The sequence below is a fragment of the Falco biarmicus genome, chromosome 14 (assembly GCF_023638135.1).
Source record: "Falco biarmicus isolate bFalBia1 chromosome 14, bFalBia1.pri, whole genome shotgun sequence".
Lineage (NCBI taxonomy): Eukaryota > Metazoa > Chordata > Aves > Falconiformes > Falconidae > Falco > Falco biarmicus.
The window spans coordinates 3,579,270-3,607,016 of record NC_079301.1 but is presented as its reverse complement, the minus strand read 5'-3'; the positions used below and the strand labels follow the sequence as shown (position 1 = coordinate 3,607,016).

The following is a 27,747-nucleotide window of genomic DNA, read 5'->3' as shown; positions in this document are numbered from 1 at the left end:
CAGCTTGAGACCTCATTCCACTATGGATAGAGAGTGGTTATATGGGCACGGTCTGATTCCGAGGCTCAAAAGTACTGTCAGTGAATGGAAGAGCTGTTCCCATTTTTCCTGTGACACCTCTTCATGTATTTGCCATCCATGTTATGTGCTGTCACATCTCAACTCCTTTGGACCCAACTGAATTTAAAAGATCTGTTAAGATTTAGGTGTGTTTTCAGCATTCTCCTAAATCTGTGTTCTCAGCATACATCTTAGCAGCCCCTTTATGATAAACTGTATAATATGTTGTCAATGCATATTAACAGTTATAGTCATTTGTTACATAATTAGTCGTTCATTACAGGTCCACCGTAAACCAAAAATCTTAACGTTACGTAGTTACTGCTCTCTGGAGTTGGGTTGTTCTATGAACCTCAGTGAAAAATCCTTTCTCTTTTGTACAGAGAGCCCATCCAAACATCACCTCTGAAGACCTGAAAATACCGTTGCTGAGTAGCCCTTTCTGAGTTTCAGGAACAAAACTGCTGGATGACTGTAAGCTACTACACTTATTCACTACTGTTGCTAGCCTAAACCATGGCTCAAGTGTACTTCAGGCTAAGTTTGACCCCAGACTGGTCCTCAAGACCAGGCTGGCAAAGCATCCTACACCTAGGTCAGCAGCTGGGCTGCAGAGCTCATCCAGCTGAAGAATAGCTCTGGAAAAAAAGAACAAACGGGAAAGTAGATACAAGAAGAGAGAGGGTGGTGAAGTCAGTGCTCTGTCAAATTTTGGTTTTGCCACATAAGATCCTCAATTATACAGATTCTTCAGAACCATTTGAGCCAAGTTTGAAACGCAGCAAGCTCTTTCAGATGTGCAGTAAATCCCTGAAAGACTGGATTTATTACAGGGGTACTGTCAGAACCGTAGCTATAGTACTGCTAGCGGGTGCTGCTATAATCACATCAGATCATATTATAGACAGCTAAGAAGGTTTTGTGAGCCTGGCCATTGTGCCTGCCTAATTTATAGTGTTCCTGTCAGGAAGAAATCAAGTTTCATAGTTATGACATTTCTTTCTGGAGCACTAAATGTTAACTTTGCTGATCATGCATATCTTGGTAGAACAGCTTACTTCTAAATGGCAAACGTGATATAAAAAGCATAATGACTTCATTCAAAACCTTTATAAAGCAGCTGATTCTCACACCTATAGAAAACAGGCCAAGTGGTATTTTAGTCAGAGCACGGAAACAGATACGTACTCAATACATTTGATTCGTTTCTCCCATTTTAAGCAGCGATGATGCTGGAATTGCAGCCTATCTAAAACTGCTCATTTTTTGTACTTATTAAATAATAAAAGCAATACTGCTGACAGATAACAACTGCAGCATTGCTTTTATTTTACATGTTTTTTTGTAGAAGGATTTCATCTTAATTCATCGTCATTCAGAGCTAGATGATTGTACATAAGGGAAGGAAAGGACAAAAAGGAGCCTCACTGTAATAAAATTCATCTACAGTTTCAGCACTCGGAACAAATGAGAGAAAGATGCAGCATCACTTGACAGGTGAGAGTAACACAGCAATGGATGCACACTTTACCTCTGTCACATTAGCTACTGGTGTATTTTCCTCTACATCACGTAGAGGAAGTAACTCCCACTAGAGTGCTGGTGAGACCTACTGTTGCTGTGGAGAGATTGTGTATACTCTAGTCCAGGTGTTGGGGAAAAAATAGCTGTAAATGAGTAACTAGCATCAGCAAGGGCCTGCTAAAGAGCATCCTTAAACCTAACTGCTTGCAAAAAGCGTAGTTTATATTATGAAGAGCTAGCATTGTTTACAAATACATATTTAATCTGCATTTTGACATACTGACAGCAATTAATATATAAACAAAGTTTACGCAGTCTACTTGCTGCTACAAATATTCCACTGCTGTATTTAAGTTACAGTTTTCTCAAGAGGTCTCTGAACAGTTAAAGAAAAGGTTATGAAGTGAAATGAATGTAACCTCAATTAATTTCTAACAATTCAGTGACTTGCATTAACTAATGGATAGTTGGACATCAGAGATCGCATGTTTCCCCCACCCAGTCAAAAACTGTGCTGACACACTAACTAATGAGGAGAAGTTTTCATAGATCTTAATCCTAAATAGTCTCTAACTGGGGAACGCCCACCCCCCGAATTTTATCAGCCTCCCAGAATCCAAGAACACAAAATATTAAAAAAAAAATATTCAAAGTATTAAGAACAACGTTTGGCCTAATTTGGAAGTGGACTGTCAGTGAAGAAGAAAAACAAACTGAGGCAATTTTGGAGATGCTCAGGGCCAGGACGAAGATCAGAAGGAAAACGAAGACCTCCAGAACCCCAGCAACAGAGACATGTAATATATTATGCTATTGTAACATGACCAAAGAGATTTGCTTTATTCCCTGAAAGTACATTGATATCAGTAAATAAAAGTATGAAACATAAACATGTGGATGTGAACTACTAGTTTCTTCCCCTGCTTGATGTAGAAACAGAAATTCCTGCAGTGGCAGGCTGTGACAATAGAAAGTACAAGGCAATCCTAACTAATCTGTTTGCACAGCTAGTCTGTAATATTGACAACAGCAACCTTCTCAATGATAAAGTTATGGTATTTTATAATTAAGATGTTTTACAATAAAAACATGAGAGATCAAGTTCATTAAATCAGTGCAAATTATTAGAACAAAGTAACTTAGAACTTTGGGATTCCAGAATGATGGGGATATGTGAATGTAAACGAGCATAAATATATAAAAAAAAGACATGTACTTTCCAGAACAGATAGCTCTACAGATTCATCTATTTAAAAATAAAGACAAATAGACTAAAATAACTACCTTTCAAAGCTGTCAAAATTTTGTTTTGTCAACAGAAATGTGCACGTGGGTGCAAACACACACAGAAGTTAGATTGATAAAACCTTTCCTTTTTGCCCAAGAGGACACACTGTGTTTTAGAGAATCCCATGGCACAAATCTTTCACATGTCCTTCTACTTTGAAAATTTCTTGTCTTGACATATTTTTTCAGCGTGTGGCAGGACTTCAGCTCTCAACACAGGCACAAAAATTTCTTAACAACCTGCTTGGAGAGGCTATCAGAAAGAAGCCTTTCCAGAGCATAAACATGTTTTATCCAGCCGGAAGGAAATTTCGGTGTGGCCACTAAAGACTATACTCACTAAGCTACTTCTGATGATTTTCTCTGCTATTAACTTGTTCTGGAATTGCACTGCCCTGGAGTTGCTGTTGTGTTCCATAGCATTCCCTTTTAAGTGTAACATTAAGTTTGATTTTAAACAACATTTTAGAATAGCTTTTGAGCTTTACCAGATGCAGCACTGCTTATTCCCCTAGCCTCTAGCGAGTGTTTGTATCTGTTTTTAATTACATTACAGATTTGTAGATAGAGCAAAGCATCTTAACTTCTTGACTGTACTCGTGGGTATTTCCTCAGGCTGAAGCACTGTCAGGAACAGCAGACCAGGTGTGCCATAGGCAGCACAAGCTCACTGCCTCTCAGTTATCTTCCTTAAGAAAGCCACTGTGAATGATTTTGTTAGCCACAAAAAGCTAATTTTTTGAAGTCTCATAGATGACTCTTACCTTTATAACAGAGGCCCCTGCCCTGGAAAGAGGACTGTGCATTTGGGCTGCTGCAGCCATGTTAGCTATGGTATTGAGGTGGTTCATCTGATTCATTGCCATTGCAACCGAAGCGGGAGGTAGGCTGACGGGAAGCAGAGGGTGGGGCATCATCATAAACGGCAGGTCTATCCCTAAAAGAGAGCATGGGCAGGTTATACGTGTCAGTCCCTTATTTTATAACCCAACACCTTAATTTTTAGAGCCTATATTCTACTGGAACATTGACTAGTCAAACTCAGTATTACTATGTGTTAATAATTTTAATGTTGCACAGGGAATAATTGTCTCTGCACTGCAGAGAAGGCTGTAATGTTTGTATTACACATATAATACAGCTCTAAAGTAATACAGCTGCATTGACCTCTCTATTAAGAACAACCAAGAAAAAAAAGCACAAAACATGCAGATATTTGCATGTTTTTCCAGCACATCAGACTAAAATTTATTAAGAATTTTATCTGACAATATACTCCTACCAAGTCCTCTCACTATGATTCCTCCACATACACAGCAATCTGAGACTAGATTTTTCTATCAGGACTACCTGAACACAGGAAGCCGTGTGCTGGACTACAGGCACTACTCAACTACCATACAGCCTGTGAACTGGAACATGTAATGAGAGGTTAAAATTGTTGCCAGAGGTTTTAATTTCCAAAAAGTGAGTTTAAATAGTCTTCTGCTATGGATATCAAACAACTTAAGAAGCTATGAAAATCATTTGGGCCAACTTGCAGTTCTTGACATTGCCAAAAAGGTGATGTTACTGCTAGCAAAAGTTGGATTTTCATGTTTCATTAACATTTATTTCAGCGTGTGTATTACTTGTTGTATTTAATAACGAGTATAATGGAAAGGAAGACCAAGACACCAATTCACTGAAAAAAATTGTTTCAGGTTATTTTGCTTTTAAGATTTATTTAGAGACCACTTGAAGACAGCTATCTTTGGGCACCCAAAATTATTTTTTTCAGAAAAAATAGGACTCATTCTGCCAGACAAAATGTGTTATCATTTTTCTAAATGAAATTTAGATTAGAAATTGTCACTAAAAAATTCAGGTACAAGTAGCAAACAACATAATCATAAAGCTAGTTATAACCATATGCTATTCACATTAACTATTTCTAGAAGTTTTTTAACTTTTGGCTCTATCTTAACTCGTTTAAATAAGAAGGCCAGTCACCATTTTGGTATATGACAGAACCCACAATAAAAAATATCATTGACTGATATAGCTTATGTTATTCCAATACAATTTGACTACAGCAATATAAAAACACTACTGCCCCCACCATGAAAGGCAGAATTGTACGCATTCTGAGCTCCCACACTATTTCTGTTTAGCTTGAGTATATCATGATCAACAACTGTGATGTCTTGTGATTCACTATATATTTTATATTATGATCCATGCCAGTATTAGTTATGATAGGTAATAAGCAAAGCCCACGTACATCTCCCTTCACTTTAAACCATGCTGACAAACCCCTTCAGTGCTTACATCCATAAGCCTTTGTTCCCCTGCATATCTCCCTTAACAGCCCAATAATCTTTCCTCATGCTCTATAGAGTTCCAAAACTCCCAGACACCATCTGGCCACACCGAGTTGTATGTCTACTTAAAGTCCAATTGACATGCAAACTAAATGCAAACTACAAACAGAATTTAACAGCACATCACCAGTTTTAAGACACAATCCGTCAAACATTTCGTAGGACTATGAAGAAAATATATCCTACACTTGCAAATCATTGGACACAATGTCTGACATTCCATAAACCCTTTAATAGCCTATAGACATTTGCCTACTACAAAATCTACTGGAAAACACTTCTAAACTTTTCTTTAACAGCAAAGAACATAATATCACTGCATGTCAAATACATACAGGTATTAAATTATGCAAGAATATAAAATGAAATGATAAATTACAATGAATTTTAGTCCTGGTGATTCTTAACCACTGACACTTGACCCAAAATGCTCAGGTCCATACCTTCCCATGAACCAAGCAGACCCATATTGTAGGGTCATTTCAATAGCTTTCATTTGTTTGAGTCTGGGCCCTACACAGGTAACCAGGAGCTATCTGCTCCTAGATCAGTGTAAGGAGCAAAAATTTGATTCATCCATTAAAACTAACACCAAAAATCAACTTTCAAAACTCCTGAGGATGAAGAGCTTAAACAAACAACAAGAATTCAGAAACAGAGATTTTCATTTTTCATCCATCATCATCTGTTAGAATTAACTTCACTTCTCACTAATTTTTAAAATATTAATCCTGAACATTTTTCTTGGAATAACCTTCCCTTCCCTTCCTTCCCTCTTTGGGTGCAAAGGAGAGGGGGAACTGCTGGCTTTCCACCTGTTCCCATCCTAAGGCAAGGAAAAGAGAAGGGTTTAAAGAGACGGGTTTAAGCTCCAAATCCAAACTTTACCTGTATCATTTTATTTAAGTGTCTTTGGATACCTGGATTCAATGGATGACCTTGCCCACATCTGTAAAGCACAAGGCAGAACAAGGCAGAGGGATTGCTTCTGCTCGTTTTTAACTAGACATTTTGCATTTATTCCTGGCTTTCATATTTTTATTTTGTGGTTCACATTTTCACCTGAAGTGGAATTTTGTCACATAGCTTAAATGTTAAGCTTTACAGTTATTTTCCCTTTCAGTCCAAGCCATGGAAATATTAATTAAGGACTACCCAACAGTGGGTGACTGCTCAAACAGGGTGGTTTGCACATGATGTGCAAGCGCAGCAGACAGCACAGCAGGAGGACTGACCCTCCTGTTGCTCATGTCTCCCACCCATTTCCCCCACCTCCAGGAGGCTGGGAAGGAATGCAAGCCCAGCCTCCAAGCAGGGCCCCATGTACTTTTTTCTTCCTTTTTTTCCCCTGCAAGAGCACGGTACGTACTGTTGGTGAGCAGGTGATTCTGCTGGAGAGGACTGAGTGGGTGCGCACTTCCAAGGCTCGACTGCCCTGACAGTGTGGGATGACCAATGCTGTGCTGTGATCCTGTTGTAATGGGAGACTGAAGCTTGTCTTTATCCCAGGAGGATTCACTCCCACCTGCAAAACAGGGTAGAAAGCAGGCATAAATGGCATACACTTCTTTTAAAAGACATTTTGCTTGGTTAGCAAAGCGCTATAATACTCTTTACCATAGCTAAGCACCTAACACAAGCACAGCACCTGAAACCTCTAACTGATTTTTTTAAAAAATAAAATAATTTAATTCGCATCAGGCAGAAAATATGATTAGAAACTTTCAGCATCATCTACTTTCGTAACACTGGTTTCTGGAAACAGGAAAAGCTAGATGGTTAAGGATAACATCACCCAAGTAAACATCAGTCACAATTAAGTAAATCAGGCAGAAAGGGAACATCTGAGACACTGAACCACAATCTCCTGCTATCAAAGGCAATCAGGCCACCCAGTCCCTGCCAGAGACTAACAGGTGTCCAACCCTCGGGCTCGTCAGGTCCCTCATTGCTGTTAATCTCACTGGAGAGGCACTCCGCTGCTCGCTCACGCCAGTGCTCACTAGCAGTGTTGGGCATTAGGTTGGGCGTGGAAATCATCGGTATTCAGAGATTTAAATTTTAAGAATCCAGATATCTATTATGTACAGTAATTACTGTCCACAACAAAAACACAGTATAGCAAACTAAGCACTCGTGTTTGCTCTAGAGTATGTTTGGTCTTCTGAAAATAGGGTGTTCTGCAGCAATTTTACAGATTGTCGTTCACACTTGAATAGCAAGTTCCTTTTAAACAGCGGTGAAGTAGACCATGTTAGTGAATACCAAAATACATCTGGTCCACAAAACAAAACACCTTCAAAAGTTAGATTGAACATTTATAGAGTAAAAAGGTATTTTAAGTACACTCCCTCCTTCTCAGGTACGCCCCACATTTTCAATTAGATTATAGATTGTTATGAAAACGTGTAACTGCAGTATTGACTTTGTTTTGGATTTATGAACAAGAATTTCAATTAGAATAAGTAAATAGATTACTGTGATGCAGCACAGAGGCAGCAAGCAAAAAACATTTTAATTGAACATGAAAGTAACGGAAAAATTCCATTCTTTATGACAACACTTAGCTAATAAACATGATTAATACTGCTAAATGCAAAAGTTTGAAAGATCAATGATTCAGAAAAAAGGAAAACACTCCATCATTTTAGCACTACGTCCAACTATGAATTACCTTCCTATAAAAGATTTGTAATTTGTAAAATGATGAGTAATACATTGACAAAGAAAGATACACTAAATTATACTATGTGATATAATATAACATGGCATAGTGCAGTAATTAGAAGAAGTACTACAGTTACGGCTGTGTCAGCATCTTTGTTATTAAATATACTGTATATCAGCTCTTTCAAATAACATTTGACTGATACTTAGTATAGAAGTTCGTTCACTTTAACTACTGTAAAACAGAGGTGGTATTATTTGGTAAAGTATTCCTTAAGTTAAATGTGTAATTTAAAAAAGATTTTCTGAGGAAATGTTTAGTATTAGAGTTTACCACGTGACTTTTCTCCATATGCTTTTTCTGTAAATTTAACATTTACACTTTATTCTTCCTGAAAAAACACATGACGTACCTGAGAATCAATTTTTTGGTTAGAAATAAGTTTTTGTACATGTAACTTCATGTACCAGGGCAATGGCCACAAGAATTGGGCACAAGAAAGTTTGTCAGAGGTTTCTGAATGAAAACAGAACACTGCACTATTTATCTAAAAGTCTCCCTCACCCCGTTTGTTCTTTTCCGGTACTTCCAAACCCAGGCACAGGTGGTCTAAACTCTTAGCTCGTTTATTTACTTCTGGAAGCTTCTCTTATCTTTCCAAAGCTTTGTGCACCTACCCACCATACTTCTGTGGCCCTGAAGCTGTAGTATCAGAGTGCCCTACCAGCTTTCTGTGCCCAGCTTTGCAACATAGGGAAGTACAATTATTTGTATTTTACAGATGGAGAATTGAACAGCAAAGAAAAGTGACTTGCTTAAGGAAATACAGGAAACCTGCAATGGAACAGGAAACTGAATTTAAATTATGTTGTACAGTCCAAATCACTGGACCAGTTTTCCCTGCAGATGGGGACAATAATAACTTTTTTCCCTGCAAATTCCACTTGTAAATCTGCTCCAGTATTCAGTGCCAGCAACACAAGAATAAATTGCAATACACTTATCTCTACAGACCATTCCTGTATTCTTATGTTCCCTATCACTTCTCCTTAGAGAAAGAAAAAAAATACTGCTGAGCGTATGATGTATAATAAAAGTGCACGTTAAATGAAATGTATCCTGTAGTCTGCACTATACCACATAGATAACAGCTTCATCATTTAACCTGGACTGCATATGCTATGTAGCAGCAAGTCTCTCTAAAAGAAAGTAATAATTACAACTTCTTACCTAGAACTGTTCAATTGTGAAGTGTTTCATAAGGGCAGTATGATTATCTCCAAGTGGGAAAGTTGAGGTGCAGAATTATGAAGCAACTTCCTCCACATTACCTGGTAAGCTAATGGTGAAACTGGAAGAGAAGTCAGGTCTCACGGGTCCTACTCCTGTGCTCTATTACCATAGACACTTTCAATTTATCCTACCCACAGTCCCTTTGCACAGCTAAACAAGAATAGTTGTAAAAGAAAACTTGCATCCTTCCCTGCAGTATCTATTCCCGTACAGTATGAAAAAATTACATATTAATTAATAGTAAGCCACAATTAGATTCACATTATAAACCAAATATGTAAAATGCAAACCTATGGTAATACACTCAGTCCTTGTACTGTCATGCAACTCTAGAAAAGGTATTTATTTTTGAGCATACACATTGTCTTAATTAGTAACACAGTTGGCAGCATATCAGCATATCATATTCAACACAGATACGTAACAATGCATACTTTCAACTTCTTTCTTAACATAACAATTGAAAGTGTTCTACAACAAGTAAATCCTTGTTAATACTTCAAATTTAAGTTTAGTCACAATTTTTGAGGAGATTTTGGTTGACCGCCAGTTTTTGTCCAAACAGGTGCCATCAATAAGACAAAGAGGTCATGCTCTGATTCTAAGTCCTGCCTTTGGTATGATGAGCTTACGGGTGAAACTAAAAATGAAACTTTGTGATATGAATCACGCAATACACAACAGGGGGGAAAAAAAATGAGACACAAAATTTTCTTCTCTCATTACATTCAAAAGGTTTGGCCTTTGAAGAAATTTGTATTAGGAAAAAATAATTTTTTTGTCCATACTAAGCTAGCGAAGGCTCTAATTGTTTTTAATATAGCAGATAAGGAGTCTAAAATTAAACAATGATCCATACTACTGCATATAGAGATAGATTTCAGGTAATTTTATTTAAGTATATATGAAAAAAGGACAAAAAAAATGGAAGAAAGCAAACATACAACACTAAGGAGAAAGAGATAACAGAAAACAGCAATGGGACTTACCTCTTGTGTATGAAGGGAAATATAGCTTTTTATTCGTTTTAAATGAGAAAATATTTCATTTTAAAATATTAGTAACTTGATTCATAAGTGTCATAGGAATAGTATTAGAGCACTCAGAAATCTGTTGATTTGTCAAAATGCCAATACATCATTTATACACTTTACAAAAAGCTTTACATTTAACACTGTTACCCACTATCCATATGACCTTCTCTCCAACAGATAAAACTAAAGGACAAAAAGGTAATTTTTCCTTATCTTGTTTGCATTCTAGCTGATCTTGTCCCAGAACAGATTGTACTCAGCATTAAAAAAGGGCAAGAGAGACAAGAACCTCCATCTTCCCGAGCTCCTGACGCTTGTCAGCAGCGAGCACTGAGACTGCGGTTTCCTTAGCACAGCACGCTGGAGCGGGAAGGAAAAGGCAGAGGTATCAGCTGGCTAGCCATCCTAAAAGCCTGCAGAATGCACTGGCTGCCCAGCAAAGCAGCTAAAAAAGCTCTGGCCTGCTTCAACCATCAGGTTCAGGCCACGTAGCAAATGTTGGTGTATGGTTCTGCTTTCAGATCGGCAGCTAAATGCAAAATCTAGATGAGAAAAAAGGCCAGACTGCCCGCACTGCACACGCTTACATGGAAACGCAGCACATGTTTCAAAGGGCACAGATAAAGACAGACTCAACGTGGATTTGGTAAGAGAAAGAGTTATTTATGATACACTTAATAATTAAAAGTCTGGTATTTGCCCATCTTACCAGCTTCTCTGACAGAACTTTTTAATGAGTGCATGAATTGCACTTACGTCCAACTAAGCACAAGCAAAACGAACCAACCCCACTCCATTCACTTCTAAATTAAAATGCGGTTGAGAGGTAAGCATTCCCTTAATGCCATTTTACAGTCCAGTGGCCAAATTCTGTATGTCTCTGTTTCCAAGTCCCTATGAACAGTGAATTCAGATGAGTTCAGATGCCCAGGGAGCTGAATCACAGGTAACATGGACAAGCAGGGCAAATCAGCCTAAGCAATAGCTACACGTGCTGTTGATGAGATACACGGTACCCCCAGACCCACTGCAGGGGCATTTACAATCATGTACATGTCAGTAAGCAAAGTGCCTCCATTTAAATTTTGTTTAGTCGAATAAAATGCAAGTGAGAAGCTCAGCTTCATTCTTCTGAAAATGCTGCTACTCACCCATCTTTGGTTTCAGTAATTTTGTAACTCTTTAAAAGCTGTATGTTTCCCAGTAATTAACCTCTCTGTGCATTTGTGTTTTTCCAAACAGAATCCAAAAAACCTTTTTGGGGTGAAGATACATTTGTGACAATTAAATTAAGTGTTGTGGTTTTAGGTATTGAAAGATCTCCAGAAAATAATCAAAGTTCCATTTGGTGACAGTTTCTTTTCATTTGGTTTAAAATTCATTTTATCAGCCTTAAAACTGTCTGGTCTAGCTAAATGAAATCCACTCTGTCAGAGGTTCCTTTGAATTGAACAACCACACTCTTGCAATCTGTGTCTGTCATTTTATTTTTTGTTGTGATACATTTCTGAAAAATTGAACTCAAATTGTTAAAAGCAATACCATCTTCACCGTCCAATTTTATTCTAAAATTATTTTTAAACACATTTTTCATGCTGTTGGGCATATTAGGCATACCATGATCTGCAAAGAAAAAAGTATTCAGTGCACTGCTATTTCAGCAGTGGTAATTTTCAAGTATTCATCACCTCTAACTTCTTTAGTAAGTGTCCAGCACTTACTCATGGCCTTTGAAATGTTTCGGCTTACCTAGAACCCCAGTACTCCTAAAACAAACCGGGCCTATGTGACAGTATTCCCAGCCCCAGTGTTTTCAGGTGGTCCAGATTATTTGCCTTTATTTTTTTGTTTCATTTTTTTGTTGTTGTTATTTTTGTTTGGTTTGGGTTTTGTGGTTTTTGGTTTTGATTTTTTGGATTATTTTTGTAATTTACCAATATCCTCATCTCACCACGATACTGGGGAAAACAGTCATTTTTTGGCCAACACAGAATATCCTCTGCTGAAAACGGAGCCTACACACTTCAGCCTTCAGCCTACAACTTTCTGTCCACTCTTTTCATGGCATCAGCATTTGAATGGCCCAGGAAGAGACTATTAAGCAGAAAACAATTTCTATCCTACTTGATAAACGGAGATTCTCATTACAGTAAGAACAGAAAGATACCGCCCAGGTTATACTCCTGGTAAACTGTCACTTGCCTGTCGGAAAACCGTAAAACTGTTCTGGGTCAGGATTATGACCCATTTAACCCTAAATTCTGTCCCTGATATTGGCAGTAGATGATATTTACGGAGCCCACGCAAGTGTGGGCACTTCCTGTGGTCGCCTATTACAAATAAAATTTCTTACTTTAAAATAGGAATGAGATTTTTAATCAGCCCCCAAAAGCATGACACTGAGCTGAAAAGCTAAATGGAAGATTTGCAATGCATTTAAAGCCTTAATGCACTGATTTGTTTAGCTATGTGTATTCGGCTGTATCAACTTCTGGATTGTGCCCTACAAGAGAGCCATGAGAGTGTATAGGGTAAGATATTAAAACTCAAGAAATCCAGTGATGGCTTTACTGGGCTACTTCCAAAAACTTATCAAGTGGTTCAGCAGATGTAATTACTGCTTAGCCCTGCCAAAGCTTTGAAATGTGCCCATTAATTCAGCAATTCCCAATCTGTCCATCAGTCAGTCATACTTAAAAAATATGTCTGTCAGAACTTAGGTGAAGTAATCTGTTGATAATTATGCAGTAAGAAGGCATCTGAAATCTGAATGTAATTTCTAAACTTTTTGAAAAGTCTTAATGACAGCAAAAGCAAAGTTTATTTCACAGCAAACAGGATACTCAAGATAACTAGGAATACGTCTGAATATTTGATGCCAATTTAATTAAGAATGATTAATTCCAGGAGGATACTTTTTTAAAAGATAAAAGCAGAGATGTAATATTTATTTAGGAACTGAACCATCCCTCCAAAACCATCAATTGCTTCCTTTAAAATGAACAGAGAAAAATAAATAAGGTGGTAAATGAAACGTGTCCTAAGGTTCCCAAATTATGATCAGTGATTACAGTGCTTATAAAGCACAATACCGGAATGTCAGCTGCCTTGGAAAGAAAGGCTGTTCTACAACGGGCCTGTCCAGGCAAACCAAAATCTCACAGTTGCAATCAGGTGCTCAGTGTCGAAGACTCCTAAGAGCACAAAACCTGTTCTCTCTCTAACAGACTGGGACATCCATCCCTTCAAATTATACACACAGAAATGCTGATGGCTACTAAAATAAGACCGAGAGTTTTCTCCTGCTTTCTAAGACCAGTGTAGAGGAACTACCGGCTACAGCAACAAAACTTTTCAACAAAACAGTCTTACGCAGACAACTGCTAAAAGATGGATGGCTTTTTTATCAAGTAACTAATATTAAAAAATAGGGAAAATGTTGAAAAACAAAGAGATGCAGGGAAAAAATAAAATGCAATATGTAAGGGACTAGTTTGATAAAAACACAAACTGCTCAAAGTGGCAATATTTTCATTTAAACTCAAAATATCAAACACTTCTCAATAGGTCATTTGATTCAACTTACACCATCAAACCACCCCGTATTAAAGTTAGCTTTAGCAAGATGAAGCATCACATTTATAGAAAGTTAGATACAAACTATCATAATAATTTGCATTAAAATGCACTAAAAATCAAAAGCCCTTCTTCACGTTAGCTACCTGTATCCATTTTCCTCTTCTTTTGCTAACTTAGTTGTGCATAAATACGAATCAAAACAAGTTGCTTCTTGGCCAGGAAGGAATGCGACACACTGGAGAAACACTCTGATAATTAATAAATGAAGCCTTTGCTCCCTTGTTGCCTGATAGATACCATGTGATAATGAAGGGGAGGGGGAAGGGAAAAGCTTGTGATCTTTGTATCAACAGTTAGATAGCTATCACTTCCTAAATGGAAATTAGCTGTGATACCGCAGGAGGGAGGGGCAATACAAGTAAGGAATAAAGGCTCCCAGAATGACGGGGCACAGCTACCGCCCATCGAGCCGAGCACCTTCTCTCCCACTAGGGCCCAAAGCAATGCTTACTGAAGAATTTAAATGCAGAGAAAACCTACAAACCCACAAAAAAATCTCCCAACAATTTATGGATTAGGAACATCCTGAAACAGAGGTATTTTCCTTGAATTTAGTAACTTTTAATAGCCTTTTCTTCCAATAAATTAACAGGATGTCAGGTTTTTGCATATCTACATGGCTACAATACCCTGTAGCAAGGAGTTCCGCAGCTTGCCTATGCACCGTATGAAAAACTACCTCGGGATTCGCAGGTGCGTTTGGGGGATTAACCTGGCATTTGCTGCCTTCCTATCACGTCTTCTAGTTCTTGCAGTGCATGAAGTAGTAAGTAATAAAACCCTATTCAGTTTCTTCTATGCAATGTGTAGCATTATTCTTGGAATGAGGGACTTCAGAAGGCAGACCCTTTTGGATCTACGTCCATGTTAAGCATATGCAGCCCCTTTCCCAAGAGGGAATAAATGACCTCTATTCTCTGTCACTTGAAGTAGTGCAGTAAGGAACCTCAGCAGGTTTGAGCTAGGGAGCAGACAATGTAACTTCGCATTCTTACTGGGAAGTTGGGTCGGGGAGACCCCTACTCCTGACAGCTTACAGAACGTGCTTTTGGCAAAAGTGGGCTTACAAAAATCTGCACTGATCATTTCAACAGCCATGATGTGGGGGGACGCAAAAGCGAGGACAGCCTTTAAATGGTCAGTATTGCTGTGAAATGTAACCACAAGACTATGGTTCATTCTTGCACAACTGATCTGCTCCCTTCTGCACTCCTAATGCCTATTGCTAGCATTTTTAGTAATAAGCATATGACTTTATCGCTAGTTATTTTTCTGTACAAAGAAAAGAATACTCTATTAGAACATGGTATTTCTTCTGCTTTAGGACCATCAACGAAAAAATTAACTGCTTTCTACTGCAGGACCAAAGTCTGTCTTCAGAAACACGTGCATTTCACAGAGGGAAATGAGGTCAAAATATTGGTCTGTCATGTTTTTATTACTGTTGATGATGCACAAGCCAGAAATAAAACAGCTTAACTTTCAGATCTTGAACACAGTTTGTAGGGCTGCCTGCCAGAAAGGATAAAACATGCATCCTTCTAAACTCAAGAACTGCAGCCAGCAAGCAAGGAACTGGGATTCGTATTCCAGTGATGATAATCATTGACACCATCACTCATCACAAACCAAGCCTTTTTTGATTTTGTTTTCATTTTTTAATTACTTAATATTTTCCCATATTTAACAACTTAGCAAAACAATTGAGACGTTTTGAGAACATCTTGACATCCACAGTAGATAGGTAACGCTACAGTACAAAATCAGATCATTCAAGTTTCAACAATTTATCATTTACTATTTCTTTGAAATAATTATGAACAGTTGAAGTTACAAATTGTAATCTTCTGAGTTAATCTGTAGTGACATAAATGAATTACGTACTTAAAATCTTTTCAAAAACTCCTAATACTGAAAGAACTCTGTGTAATATAAAGTATGGCTTGAAAGAATTAAACACAGTCTTTGGCACTGTATACATACACACTTGGACAACCTTCCAAACCCCTGGTAATTTGAAGCATCTACACAAGACACTGGATATTTTACTAGAGAATGAGAGGTTGCACAAGGGATGCCTAACATCCTTCTGTGCTGAAGCTGAATGTCTGTAGAGGCTCTCAGAGATTTACTGTCAGAAGCCCGTTTCCATGAAGGGTCAGGAAGTGCAGACACTTGCACTTGCACAGTTCCAACAAGCTGGGTCAGTATAGGAAACACTGGCAAGGTATCTACCGATTCTGAAGATGCACTGTTTTCTGTATCTGGCATTTGATTCCCCGCACTTCCAAAAAATTTAGAATGCTGCCAAAACCAGGAGAGCCTGTGAGTAAACCTAATTCACATAAAAGGTCAGCAGTGACTTCTACTGCATTTCATTTAAAGTCAGTCTAAAAATAACACGCAAAAAAATCCTGAACTATATTAGCAGCCAACATCATACTTCCTTTAAAGCTCATAGTAGTAGCTGAATATACACTTACCACAGCACTCAGACATCTTACGTAATCAATCAATATTTGATTTTCAGAATATTTTTCTCATTCAGCAAACCTAGCCATTGGGTGCTCTCATCTTTAGTGCAACTCTCAATGAATCTCAGTGGGCACTTTGCATTAGCTTCTCTAAGGAGCAGGATCAAACCTCTAGGAAAGGACCAACAGTGCCAAAGAAACTATTCAAGAAAATACATCCTAAATTTGTTACTGCATAAAGGACATTCTCTATCTTGAAATCAGTATTACTTTCTGGGTACACCCATAAATAACAACTATAATCAGAACAAACTTTATTAAAATGTTGATATTAATACCAGAGAAAGTGAAAATATTTCTTAAGAAGAAAAAGCGAGAGGCTTCAGCAACAAAATACAACAGCACAGTGCCAAGCTGAACTTAACTAAGCTTGAGGTTTTGGACAGGATTCATTTCTGCTTGTGGTGTAAGTATGCACCACCTTGATTATCATTTAAAAAAATATTGACAGCTTGCCTTCTCATACCAATGCCTAGTAACAAATTCCAAATGTTTTGTCACATTTCTTGTGAGCAATGCCATCTGCCAGAGGTGGCATTTCATGGCTGTTTACCCTGACTCCCTCCAAGAATTCATCTGCCACTATCTAATGCTGCCTGAATAAAGGGGATTAAGACTCTGATGCAACAGAGACTATTGATAATTTGGTATAATTGGGAAGAAATGAAGATAAATGAGGTTGAGGATGGAGAGGCAATTAGTTGAGCTGCCTGTACAGCTGTGTTCTCAGCCTAGCTCCCCTGGCCTTTTCTTTGGTGAGGTATGTGCAAATTAAACATAATGACAAATACACTCTTCCCTAAGCTTTTTAGTTTGGGAAGCTTGAATATATGATTTTCACTTCTGAGAGTCTACGCAGTTTTCAGTTACAAAAAAGAAGAAAAAAAAATAAAAAGAAGAAAAAAAATATACTCACTGTTAAGATTTTTAAAGAGCAATGTGCATTGAGCACACCTATGGCTCAGTGTCTGTGCCACAGCTCCCCATTTGGCAGTGCTATGTAACACTGGTGCTAGTTTTGTGGTTTTGACCAAAAAGGATGAAGGCTTCTGCCTCCCTCAGTGCTACAGGGAGCCTTGATCGTTACAATTCTAGATGCCTTTCATACCTATATTCAGTGTCTTATCCTGTAAATATCCTTTATCCATGTAATTCGTCAAACAACAAACCGCAGTGCATGAACCCCCTCAGCTATGGATTCTTTAAAAGTCCAGCCCCTCATTCTGCAGCTGGACTTCCACTGGTTTTAATTGTGCTAGCTTTTAAAATTACTGGTCAAAAAACTTCAAGTGAAATGTCTTGAAACTGCAAACAATATGCATTTTACTCTACAACAGCTCTTATCATTTGTAAGACTTTTAGTCATAAATATAATATGAAGACAGCTACCCAGATAAAAACTTTATTTCTAAGCTACATTGTTCAGGTGAGGCAAAGTAATCAAGCTTGAATACCTTGAAAGGTATTTAAATCTAGGGTGAACATGGTCAGACTACAAACCTCCAAATCAGAAGGCACAAATCTGTAAGTCTGATTTCTAGTTCTTTCAAATATATTGAGATACGTTCACACTTAGAAAAATGTGCACTTACATAGTTTAACATAAACACACAAACCTCACATTTGCCACAAGAAATGCCACTATATATGTTTCATGCAAGATTCTAACATAGTTCTTCAGAAATGTCAAATAACGTAAGATCCCTTTCAGAAAGAAAACCAGTATTTACAGATGCAGTGCTGGCTTACAAACATATCTGCCTAGCTACCTACCATGTGAATTTTTTGCTTTCATATGTAGGTGATTCTATTTGAATGAGGTCTGACATGAAAGACTTCATAAAATTGTATTTTTTCCTGCATCCACATTACCTTCAGCTATTTTAACAAATTATTTTATTGATTACTTGAAAAAGGCTCTTTAGATGAAGCCAAAGCCCAGCTCTTACACATAGAAGGGATTTGGGGAAATGTTGGAAGAAAAATGTTGTGTCTGAAAAAGAATGACAATTTAATGTATTTATTTTGTAGCATGAGTTTTCAACATAGTTGCTTTGTATTGTAGATCCTCAAAGCCGAAAACACTTGAAATTATTCCTTTTCAAACTCACAGAACTTCCGCAAAGTACAATGCCTCCTCCTGATATTTTGTATATGAAAAAGCCTTTCTTAACCTCAACACTGTACTCTTCCCTGCTACTAAAAAGTCAACCAAAATTTCAGTTTAGCTTTATCTAATGTAATTTTTCATTTTGGATCAGACTTCTACAGAAGACAAAAAATAGGTCACTTTTTATGAGGCAAAGGTGTCAGAAGAACAAAAACCTCCAAACAGTTTATACTCAAGTTTAAATCTACCTTGTTTTGTCTTGCTGAAGCTGAAAATTTGGCTGAGGTTAACTGGTCCTTCATACAACAAAAGTTTTTAACATAGAGTTCAAGCAATGATTTTTTTTATTAGTCTGCAACATTCAAATTGCATGTATTACACATCTGGTATTTTACTGAACCCCCTTCTCGTTAACATTGTAATGAGCAAAATTATTTGCTGCCCATCTTCTGGCTTGACACTTTATCTAACTATTCCAAGTTAATCTTTAATCTTGTGGCTGACCGTGTACAGTGCACACGTTAAACAAGGCACATTGAGCAGAGCTTTGGTTTTTCACTGGAACAAATGCCTGCTTTCTCACACCTGCCCCACAGCTGGACACACTTACCCACATTCACGTCGGCAGCCTCCACCCCCTGGGATCACACAGGGTTGAGCGCTCTCAAACAAAGCCCAAATACACATCCCTGTAGGTGCTCCCGACCATGTCAGCATTGCTGTAGCCAACGATGCCCAACCCCAGCACTTGCCTTTTATTTTGCGTTGGAGAAACAACTGCAGGACTTGCCTGATCTTACGTCTCAGCATGTCCCCTGGCCCTCACCCACAGCGATGGCACCGCTGGCCACGCACTCTGGCCAGGCAGGAGGAAAACGGTCAGGGGGGATTTTCAGAATGGGCAGAAACTGCAATGCAGTGGCAAGACCAAAATCCAGACAGTGACCCACTGAAGCACAGGCAAGAAGAGAAAAAGGATCAAAACTGCTCCCTAACTTCAACAGGTTACTGGGCACAGAACAGGTTGCAGTTCCAAAAACACTTCCATAACCTAAAAGGCAGCAGAAGGCAGCTGCTGACTGAGCAAGCTACAAAGGAAAGGCAGGTGATAAACCAGAAATGAACACATGAAAAATTTTACACTGGCACGAATAGGACAAAGAGCTGAAAATGAAATATTTGGTTTGGCATGTTGGTCTTGCATTTTTTTCCCACTTCCACATTAAAACATTTGTCTCAGTCCATCTTCTTTTTCTTCCATTTCATATATCCCTTCCTCAGAGGTGGCTGCTAATTCTCTTTACATCAAAATCCCATCCCCGAATCATAAAATGTGACAGACTCACAATGACTGCAAGGGATTAAGTGAAGCTGTTCCTAAGAAAATATGCTGCATTTTTATAGAACCCCTCCTCGCTGTTTTTCAAACGCCTCTGTGATTACAGCTGTATTATGAGGCTAAACATGAGTTCTGCTTTACCTCGTCTCAGTTCTGGAACTCAAGACACATCCAATTTGAGTATAAAAGTGAGTATACAATAAACAACTGCTTTCTGACTGCTAGAGTTTTTTCTTTATTTATTTGTACCCTACTTTTAAATGATCGCTCATTTCCCTGTTGTCTACTGGTACATACAGCACTATTATATAAGATTGTAAAGCTAAACAATGCCATTATTACCAAGAAAACTGTGATCGCTCAGAAGTAGAAAAGCAAAAGGCAGAAAGAAGTAACTGAAGAAGTATTTCTGAAATTACTATCTTACTTAGCATACTAAAACATTACGACAAATACTCATGTGCCACACCAGGTAAGCTTGTTAAAAGTGATGTTGGAATGGTATGTATCTGAAAGATGAAACATAGGAAAGAGCCGCAATGCTGTTAAAGGACCACCTAAAAACCACAGAAAGTTCCTAATGGAAAAAAAAGTTTTTCTGAATAAACGCTACCCTAATCTATAAAGTTGACTTGAAAAGATGTAATTTGTGGTTTACTGTGGGGTATTTGCATAAAGGAGCTAACACACAGCTCTAGCTGATGGTTGGGGATAATAGCCACAGATTTCAACAGATTTTCAGAGCTCCCTGGTATATGCTGAGAACAACAATATCAAAAGGTTCCTCTCTCCAGCACTGCTGGTGTCAAGGTTAATGAGCTAAAACTTGTTAAATTGATATTACCAAACTAATGACTTCTTTATAGTATACTGCACAGATTTTGACAGACAAGCTAATGTAGAATATTGCTAGTCTTAATTGAATTAGAAGTTACTGCATGTATACAATTAAGATAAGTAAAAATAGAGGAGCTGAGAGGCAATTGTCTATCTAGACCATGCTATTGTCACACACCTCATGTGCTGCCACACATACACTTCAAGTGTCATGTTCATTCCCTGAATTCAAACTACATTCAACTGCAGACATAAACAGGAGAGGAAATACCAGCATCTGCAGACAGGCTACTGGCTACCAGTAACCCTTAAAAAAAGCGTATCTTGAGCCTCCTAACTTCCCTCTTTACCAATGCACACACTGAATCAGAAAAAAGCCATGTAAACCCACAGAGCCTCTTGATGACTGTGCAAAACATACGCTCAAAAGCAGGATGAAGGGAAATTGCCTTATTCCCAAAGCACTGTGACTCAGAGCCATTCGGCAGCTACAACCAACCACGGAGAGTAAAGTAACACATCCCTTCTGCCAGGGTCACTTTTTCCATCAGCATGGGAAGTATCCTCCTGCTGGGGAGTGGGATTGTGCAGCTTTCTACCAGTTGCAAACCTTCTGCGGCATGCTGGAGAAGCTCCTGTCTACAGGGGAATTTTCTAAATTACATGTTTTGTAAATAACGTATGTTGTAAGGATACTGAGGATACTGAAAATACCTTTTTTTTTTTTTGAGAAGTAATCAGCCTCAACAAAAAATCCAGGACAAATCTGTAAGAAGCACATTACAGCAGAACAGATCTGCAATTTAAAACTTTTGACTTTGAAATTATTTAAATAATATGAACATGATCTTAAAATATTTTTACATCAACCATACCATACATTAAGACAGAGGGGAAATAAATACCTGGAATCTAAACATACATTAAGACAGAGGGGAAATAAATACCTGGAATCTACATCCAAAATAGAAAATAGATGAACAAACAGCGGGGGGGGGGGGGGGGGGGGGGGGGGGGAAGAGGAGGATATTTAATGAATCATATTAGAATGGAAGGAGCTTATGAAAAATAAATGGCATTTGTAGATGATTAAATTTTGAAGGTGAGATGTTGTAAAACTACATCAACCATTTATTTCAGTACAATAACACATATAATAAATAAAGGTTTTTTTAAAATCCAAACTGAAGATTCACCGCTATCTGATGACTTGGATTTTCCATTTACGTTGTACAGGGGCACAATCTGGGCTGCAATTATTCAAGGCAGTTTCAAAGAAAGAAGAGCTGCTAGAGTTGGATAGAAAATCAGTGTCAGTCACGAGCAATAGGGCAATGCAAATGTTTCTTCTACAGACAGAATCACTCAGTTTAAATTCAGAGAGGCTCATTAGAGATTATCCTAAATAAAAGACACGTACAAGTTTCATGCAGATGCCCTTCTGTTTAGATAGTATTTTTCTATTAAAGTTCAATCTCTCAATAACACAGAAATGTTCTTTAACATACAGTATATAACCAGATACATTTGTTATTAATAAAAAATGAAATTAAAAATATTTCTCATGCTATATTTTAGTGTTTTCTAAAGGACTTTTCTCCCAGGATTTAAGATTTTACAGAGGAAGAGAATAAAGTTAGATTCAACTTCCAAAAAGTACCTGCTTTGTCAAAATCAAGAAAAATTCAAGAGGTGCTGCAAACGAGTGGGAATATTTCTCAAGGATGAAATGCCAAAATCCCCCTTACATCAAATTCTTAAGAGACAGTCAATCAGAAAACAGATCCATAGGAACTTGCAAGACACTTCTTCCTACTGCTTTTCCAATTTCTATCTGAAATATGAGAAAATAAATCACAATTAAACTAATATTATATGTCTTACAGGAAAAGGAGAAAAAGCAGCCTCTCGTGTCCCATGACATTAGTAATTGAATATACAGCTCTTATACAGGTATGCTGGAAGTTTCACTAGTCCCAAAGTTTCACTTGTCTCTATCCTTACAGTAGCCTGAGCATCTTAAAAAGAAGAATCTGTTCTCATTTTTGTATTGAGCAAATGTAGAGCAGACACCACCCCACCCAATTTTCTAGTTTTTAAATATCAATGCATGTCTGATCTTAAAGGCAAGCTCAACATTTATGTCTTGTCTTGGTGATAAAGTTCATGAATATATAATGAGAGCGGAACAACTCTGCTACTGATTAAATGTCAAAAAAGGTTTTATTGTCAAATATACTGTAAATACAGAAGATATACAACAAAGAACATTAATTGCAGATAGCTCTGTACAGCTTAAAAAATGCACATGATCTAAACAGGAAATGTTGATTTTCAGCTTCAACTATCAATTTTAATTTACCTTCAGAATGTACCTCCAGTCAACCTGTAAGGATAAAATGAGCTATAAAATGGCCAAACTCACCAAAATGAAACGCTTCCCATTCAAGGGCAGATGTTAGTATGTTGGACTCTCTATCACAAGCATTCATAGCAGCATTAACCAATCTATCCAAAACTCTGGATCTTTATTGAATTTATCTAAACCTTTGTGAACATTTAGAAGAGATATAACGTGAAAAAATGGTCAGGATAGATGAAAAGCTGGAATAGCCATCCTCACAAATTCAGAATGGGGTTTGCCTGCCCGTGTAGCTCTCCAGCAAAAAAAACAAACAAAAAAACCCAAAAACCAAACACCAACAAAACAAAACAACAAATAACAATAACAAAAAACAACAAGCCCAACAAACCCCAACGAACATCTAGCCTCTACAGCAGACTGCAGGTGACCACAGGTCAGCAGTACCTCGCTTCCGGGAAATGTCAGTAGAGTAAGTTTCTCACGTTTATACAAGATAGCTGTATGCATGACTGGGAGAAGTTCTCCCTCCCTATCCTGTTGTACACTTGCACCGAGCACTGCCTCGGCCTTGACCGAAGCATTGTGTTGGGCTGGGAACGGGCAGGATATGAGTCATCTGGAGAGAGGCCAGAGCAGTGCAGGGAGAACTGACCGGGGACCTAGAAAATCACCAGTATGTGGCACATCCAAAAGAGCAGGCTTGTTTCATGCAGGGAAGGGAAGACAGATCGGAGACTCGCTAATAGTCTTCACTAGATAAAAGACATGTTCTGTAATAAAAGGGAATAAATTGTTCTCCAGACCCACGCTGTACAGAACAAGAAGCGGCAAGGAAAGACTGTAACAAAGATGACTTAGGTTAAACATAAGGAAAAATGGCCATGATTAGTAAGCCTATAAAATTTCTAAAATTAAGCTGGATAACTATGTCAGACATGACACGGGCAGAGTTCTTGCTTCATTGAGAGTGTGGCTGAGAAAACAAGCTTGGAAGTGCTGTTCTCCTACGATCCTGAACACCACAGCCAGCAATACAGAGAGCAGCCTCAGGGGCAGTGCCAAACCGCGGGGTGAACAGCCCGTCCTGAACCCACCCTGCCCTCACTAAAGTACAGCTATCACCTGACCTAGATCTGTACGCTACAGCACACCACACCACACCGCAGGGTACAGCCTAGAGTGTTTATCCACAACATGGGATCGTGATCCTACGTTACAGGCTCTTCTTCAGCTACAGGAACTGCACAGTTTGAGAAGACACTGCTATTCTAAAACCGTCAGGTGTGTGCTTTCTGTGCCTCTCAAGATTAAACATATATCTGCAAAAATTAATACACAAACTGGCCATCCTAAAAATACATGTGAGTTACCAGATAAACTAGTATCTGTTACATTTCCAAGATAATAAACACATTAAGATGACATTTGAAACATACTAAAAATCCATGTATTTTCCCTTTAGATTATGGACAAATTAGTAACTTCAATTATATGGTGCCAACAAGATTTTCTTCTCCATGACTAAATGGACCAGGTTTGAATATTCTTCATTGATCTTATTAATGTAAATTAAACTTCTAAGAAATTAAGAACAATAATTTAATTTGAGGAAAAAAGGTTGCAGCCATGGAAATTAATGATTTCTAACACACTCTGGTGATACACAGGTACATTTACTCTTGGTCCGAGACAACATAGCTGGGCTTTCATAGTTTTAACTGGAGTGATCTGATAAATTGCTGCTCTTGTATACAGTTATGGGTTGGGTTTTTTCAAAGGAGCTAAAAACATAGACTACCCACCTGTATCTATTTTTAATTTGGTAATGACTGTACTTGCTAAAATTCTACCAAAATGTCACTCACAGCTTTGGATTCCAGCTTTTTTTAAACAGAATATGAAGCAGAAAGCCTAACCTATTATGCAAAACAGTCAGATGCTTACTTTTAAAATCACAGAAATAAATGCAAAATCCTGATTTTCTTACAGATCAAAACTTTATTAAAGGAAAAAAAAACCCTGAATATAAATATTCAAGATAGTCAAGGTATTCTATAAAAAGCAATAAGGTTCTGATCTGTGTATGTCCTGTTTACCCATAGAGTCCCTACTCCAGAACAGAGGGATGCCTCTTACTTTGTGGGTGCAAGTAAAGGCAGAGTCACTTGAGACCACAGTGACTTCTGTCTCATCAAATTCACAAATCAGCTAGACATTTAAACAGCACCAACTGTTGCAAGTAAAACTGCTACCAAATCTCAGCTGCAAAAATGTCAGTTCAGGGCACTCTGCAAAAATCTAGTACTGAATGCTTAACTAAAACCCAACATTATTAAAATGGGGGTCTTTCTGGATTAATGCTACTCTTTCGAGTGAGAAAATATTCCAAATGATCACACCACAAACATTTCTTACCTCAAACAAATTAACTGTACGTTAGGGGACGTTTTTAAAAAATCTGATTAAAATCATAATTCATGAGACTCCTGCTGTTGGCAGCTGCATCACTATCAATGACATCCTTTGGGGGACTCTCAGCATGTGGCCCGTATCAAAGGTAATAAGCCAGTTTTCATCCTAACTTATGTAAGCTTTAACAAGAACAAGAATGTTTCAAACTTTATAATGTAATTAAAATATTAAGTACTTTTTTATTGTTAAAATATCCTTAATGTGAGATTCAAGTTGACTCATCAGTATTAAAATACTTGCTTTTCCTAACATACTGGAATTCTTTACGTTCTGGATTCCTTACATCCTTATATATTTAAATGGGAAATTAAACAACATTGGTTAAGATGGTTGGGTTTTTTTATTTTCTGCAACGTGATGATAGGTAGACAAGATTTTTTGAAACAGCGTACATACAAGGACCTCAAAAAAAAAAAAGAAAAAAAAGAAAAAAATTACGTATTTGACACATGGTACTTCAGTATTCTTGTTCTTTGGTAGCACTGCGGAAAATCTGCAAATCACTAGGTGTACCTCTTAGCATTTTTGGCATCCCTAATTACCAGAGTTCATCTGATCCCCAGTTGATAGCTCATGCTCCCAGGATCGCTTTTGCTTTTATCCAACCATGGTTTAACATGAAACACAAAATGCATTTCAGAGAGGTAGATCAGGACCGCACTTTTCTTTTTCCTTCCCTTTCCCACTAAGCATCAAGACCAGAAAGGCAGAGATGTCTGGGGATGCTGTCTCACCCTACGCCTGCCTGCAGTGAGCAGCTCTGCTGCCTAAAGGGCACAACAGTACTCTTCACGTCATGTCCTTCGGCAGTCACAGAAGCCCACTAAAATGTCTGAATTGGAATAATTTTTCCTTTTAAAATGCAGTGAACCGACTGGTCTTAATAAAAGTTTACGCAGAAAGTCCTAAATTTGGTAGATTTCTGGTAACTATTGCTCTCTACAGTGCCACAGCAGTTCCTCTGCCTTGCAGGGAAACACAAGACCTCATCTTAATGAGGGACACTTCTGAGCTACCTGCTTTCCTTCAGCAGGTTGATATTGACCACAAATATCTGCTGCTACTAACAAATGTGAAAATTATAAGCAAGGAAAAAACGTAGCCTTGGCTCTACAGTGGCCAAAATGATTTACGACATCAAGACCTAGTGAAGACAACATACTTTGAAGGGACTGTATGAACTCAGCCTGCACTCACGTGTTCTGTGCCCACCACTCCTAATTACTTCATTTACGACTGTAAAAGTGTTTTAACAGACAAAATTAATTATTTTGAATAATCCTTCTGAAATATGATATGCATTTTAATTGTATGCACCCTGTCATTAATTAAAGTTCTCTACCTTTTGTTGCATTAATTCAAAGATCATATCAGTGACAAAGCAACAATTACAAGAAGACTGTTTACTAAAATTAAAAATAAAGTTAAAAGGTTAATGTACTCTTGCGATACTCTTAAAGTAATGCTAAAATGTTTTCAGTTGAGTTTTTCCTAGACATTTTTTTTTAGTCTTTAAAATCAATCTCTTTGTTCCAGGAACACATTTCCTGTCAATAAAATGAAAAATGATATAGATTTAGGAGGATAGTGGTCTCAGCGTAGCATCTCTCATATTATTATTCCAGTATCATCTGTTACAAAGTAAGACCAATTCCCACATCTAATTACAAACAGGATTTCAGAGTCATTAAACAAAATACATTTCCATTAGTGCTGCTGTAAGAAGATAGGGGAAAAAATGAAGATTAGTTCATGCTGCACCTCTGTTTTTCAAGCTTTGAAGATTTAGACCTCTGCACTCTAAGACTATAAATTTGTAATGGATCTGAAAGGTGACAGACATGTGAAAGCTCTCAATTCTATGCAGTTTAGCCATACCATTTGCATTTTGTCATTAGTTTATCTTTTGCTGCACTTAGTTCTGATAGTAGATATGGCAAGAATCTAAGAGAGGTTGTTTATGATTACACTGTGTGCACCCGGAGGCATTTTATTTGGTGTTAGCAAGTTGTTGTTTTTAATAGATATGAATCTTGATTTTCTGTATTAAATTCGTTCCAGCAAAAGTTAGAAATCATTGTAGGGAATTCTGTCTTTATGAAAAAAAAATGTACTTTATGCTCTGGAAAAAAGGAACAGCAGTTCTTTGACTTCAGATAAGATAACAGCCAAAATATGCTGAGGAAGCAGATTGTGTGATATGTTTAACTGTTGAAATATAA

At 37.8% G+C, this 27,747-nt stretch overlaps 1 protein-coding gene across 4 annotated transcripts in view; it reads right to left on the bottom strand.

Moving 5' to 3' along the window:
• Positions 1 to 27,747, bottom strand: part of DACH2 (dachshund family transcription factor 2) — a 310,886-nt gene that overhangs the window by 65,905 nt on the left and 217,234 nt on the right. For all 4 annotated transcript variants that reach the window (XM_056359330.1, XM_056359331.1, XM_056359332.1 and 1 more), the window contains exons 4-5: positions 6,604 to 6,759; positions 3,636 to 3,808 (exon numbers count right to left, since the gene is read on the bottom strand). In XM_056359330.1, the coding sequence (XP_056215305.1) occupies positions 3,636 to 3,808; positions 6,604 to 6,759 (329 nt within the window). The remainder of the gene's footprint in view (positions 1 to 3,635; positions 3,809 to 6,603; positions 6,760 to 27,747) is intronic.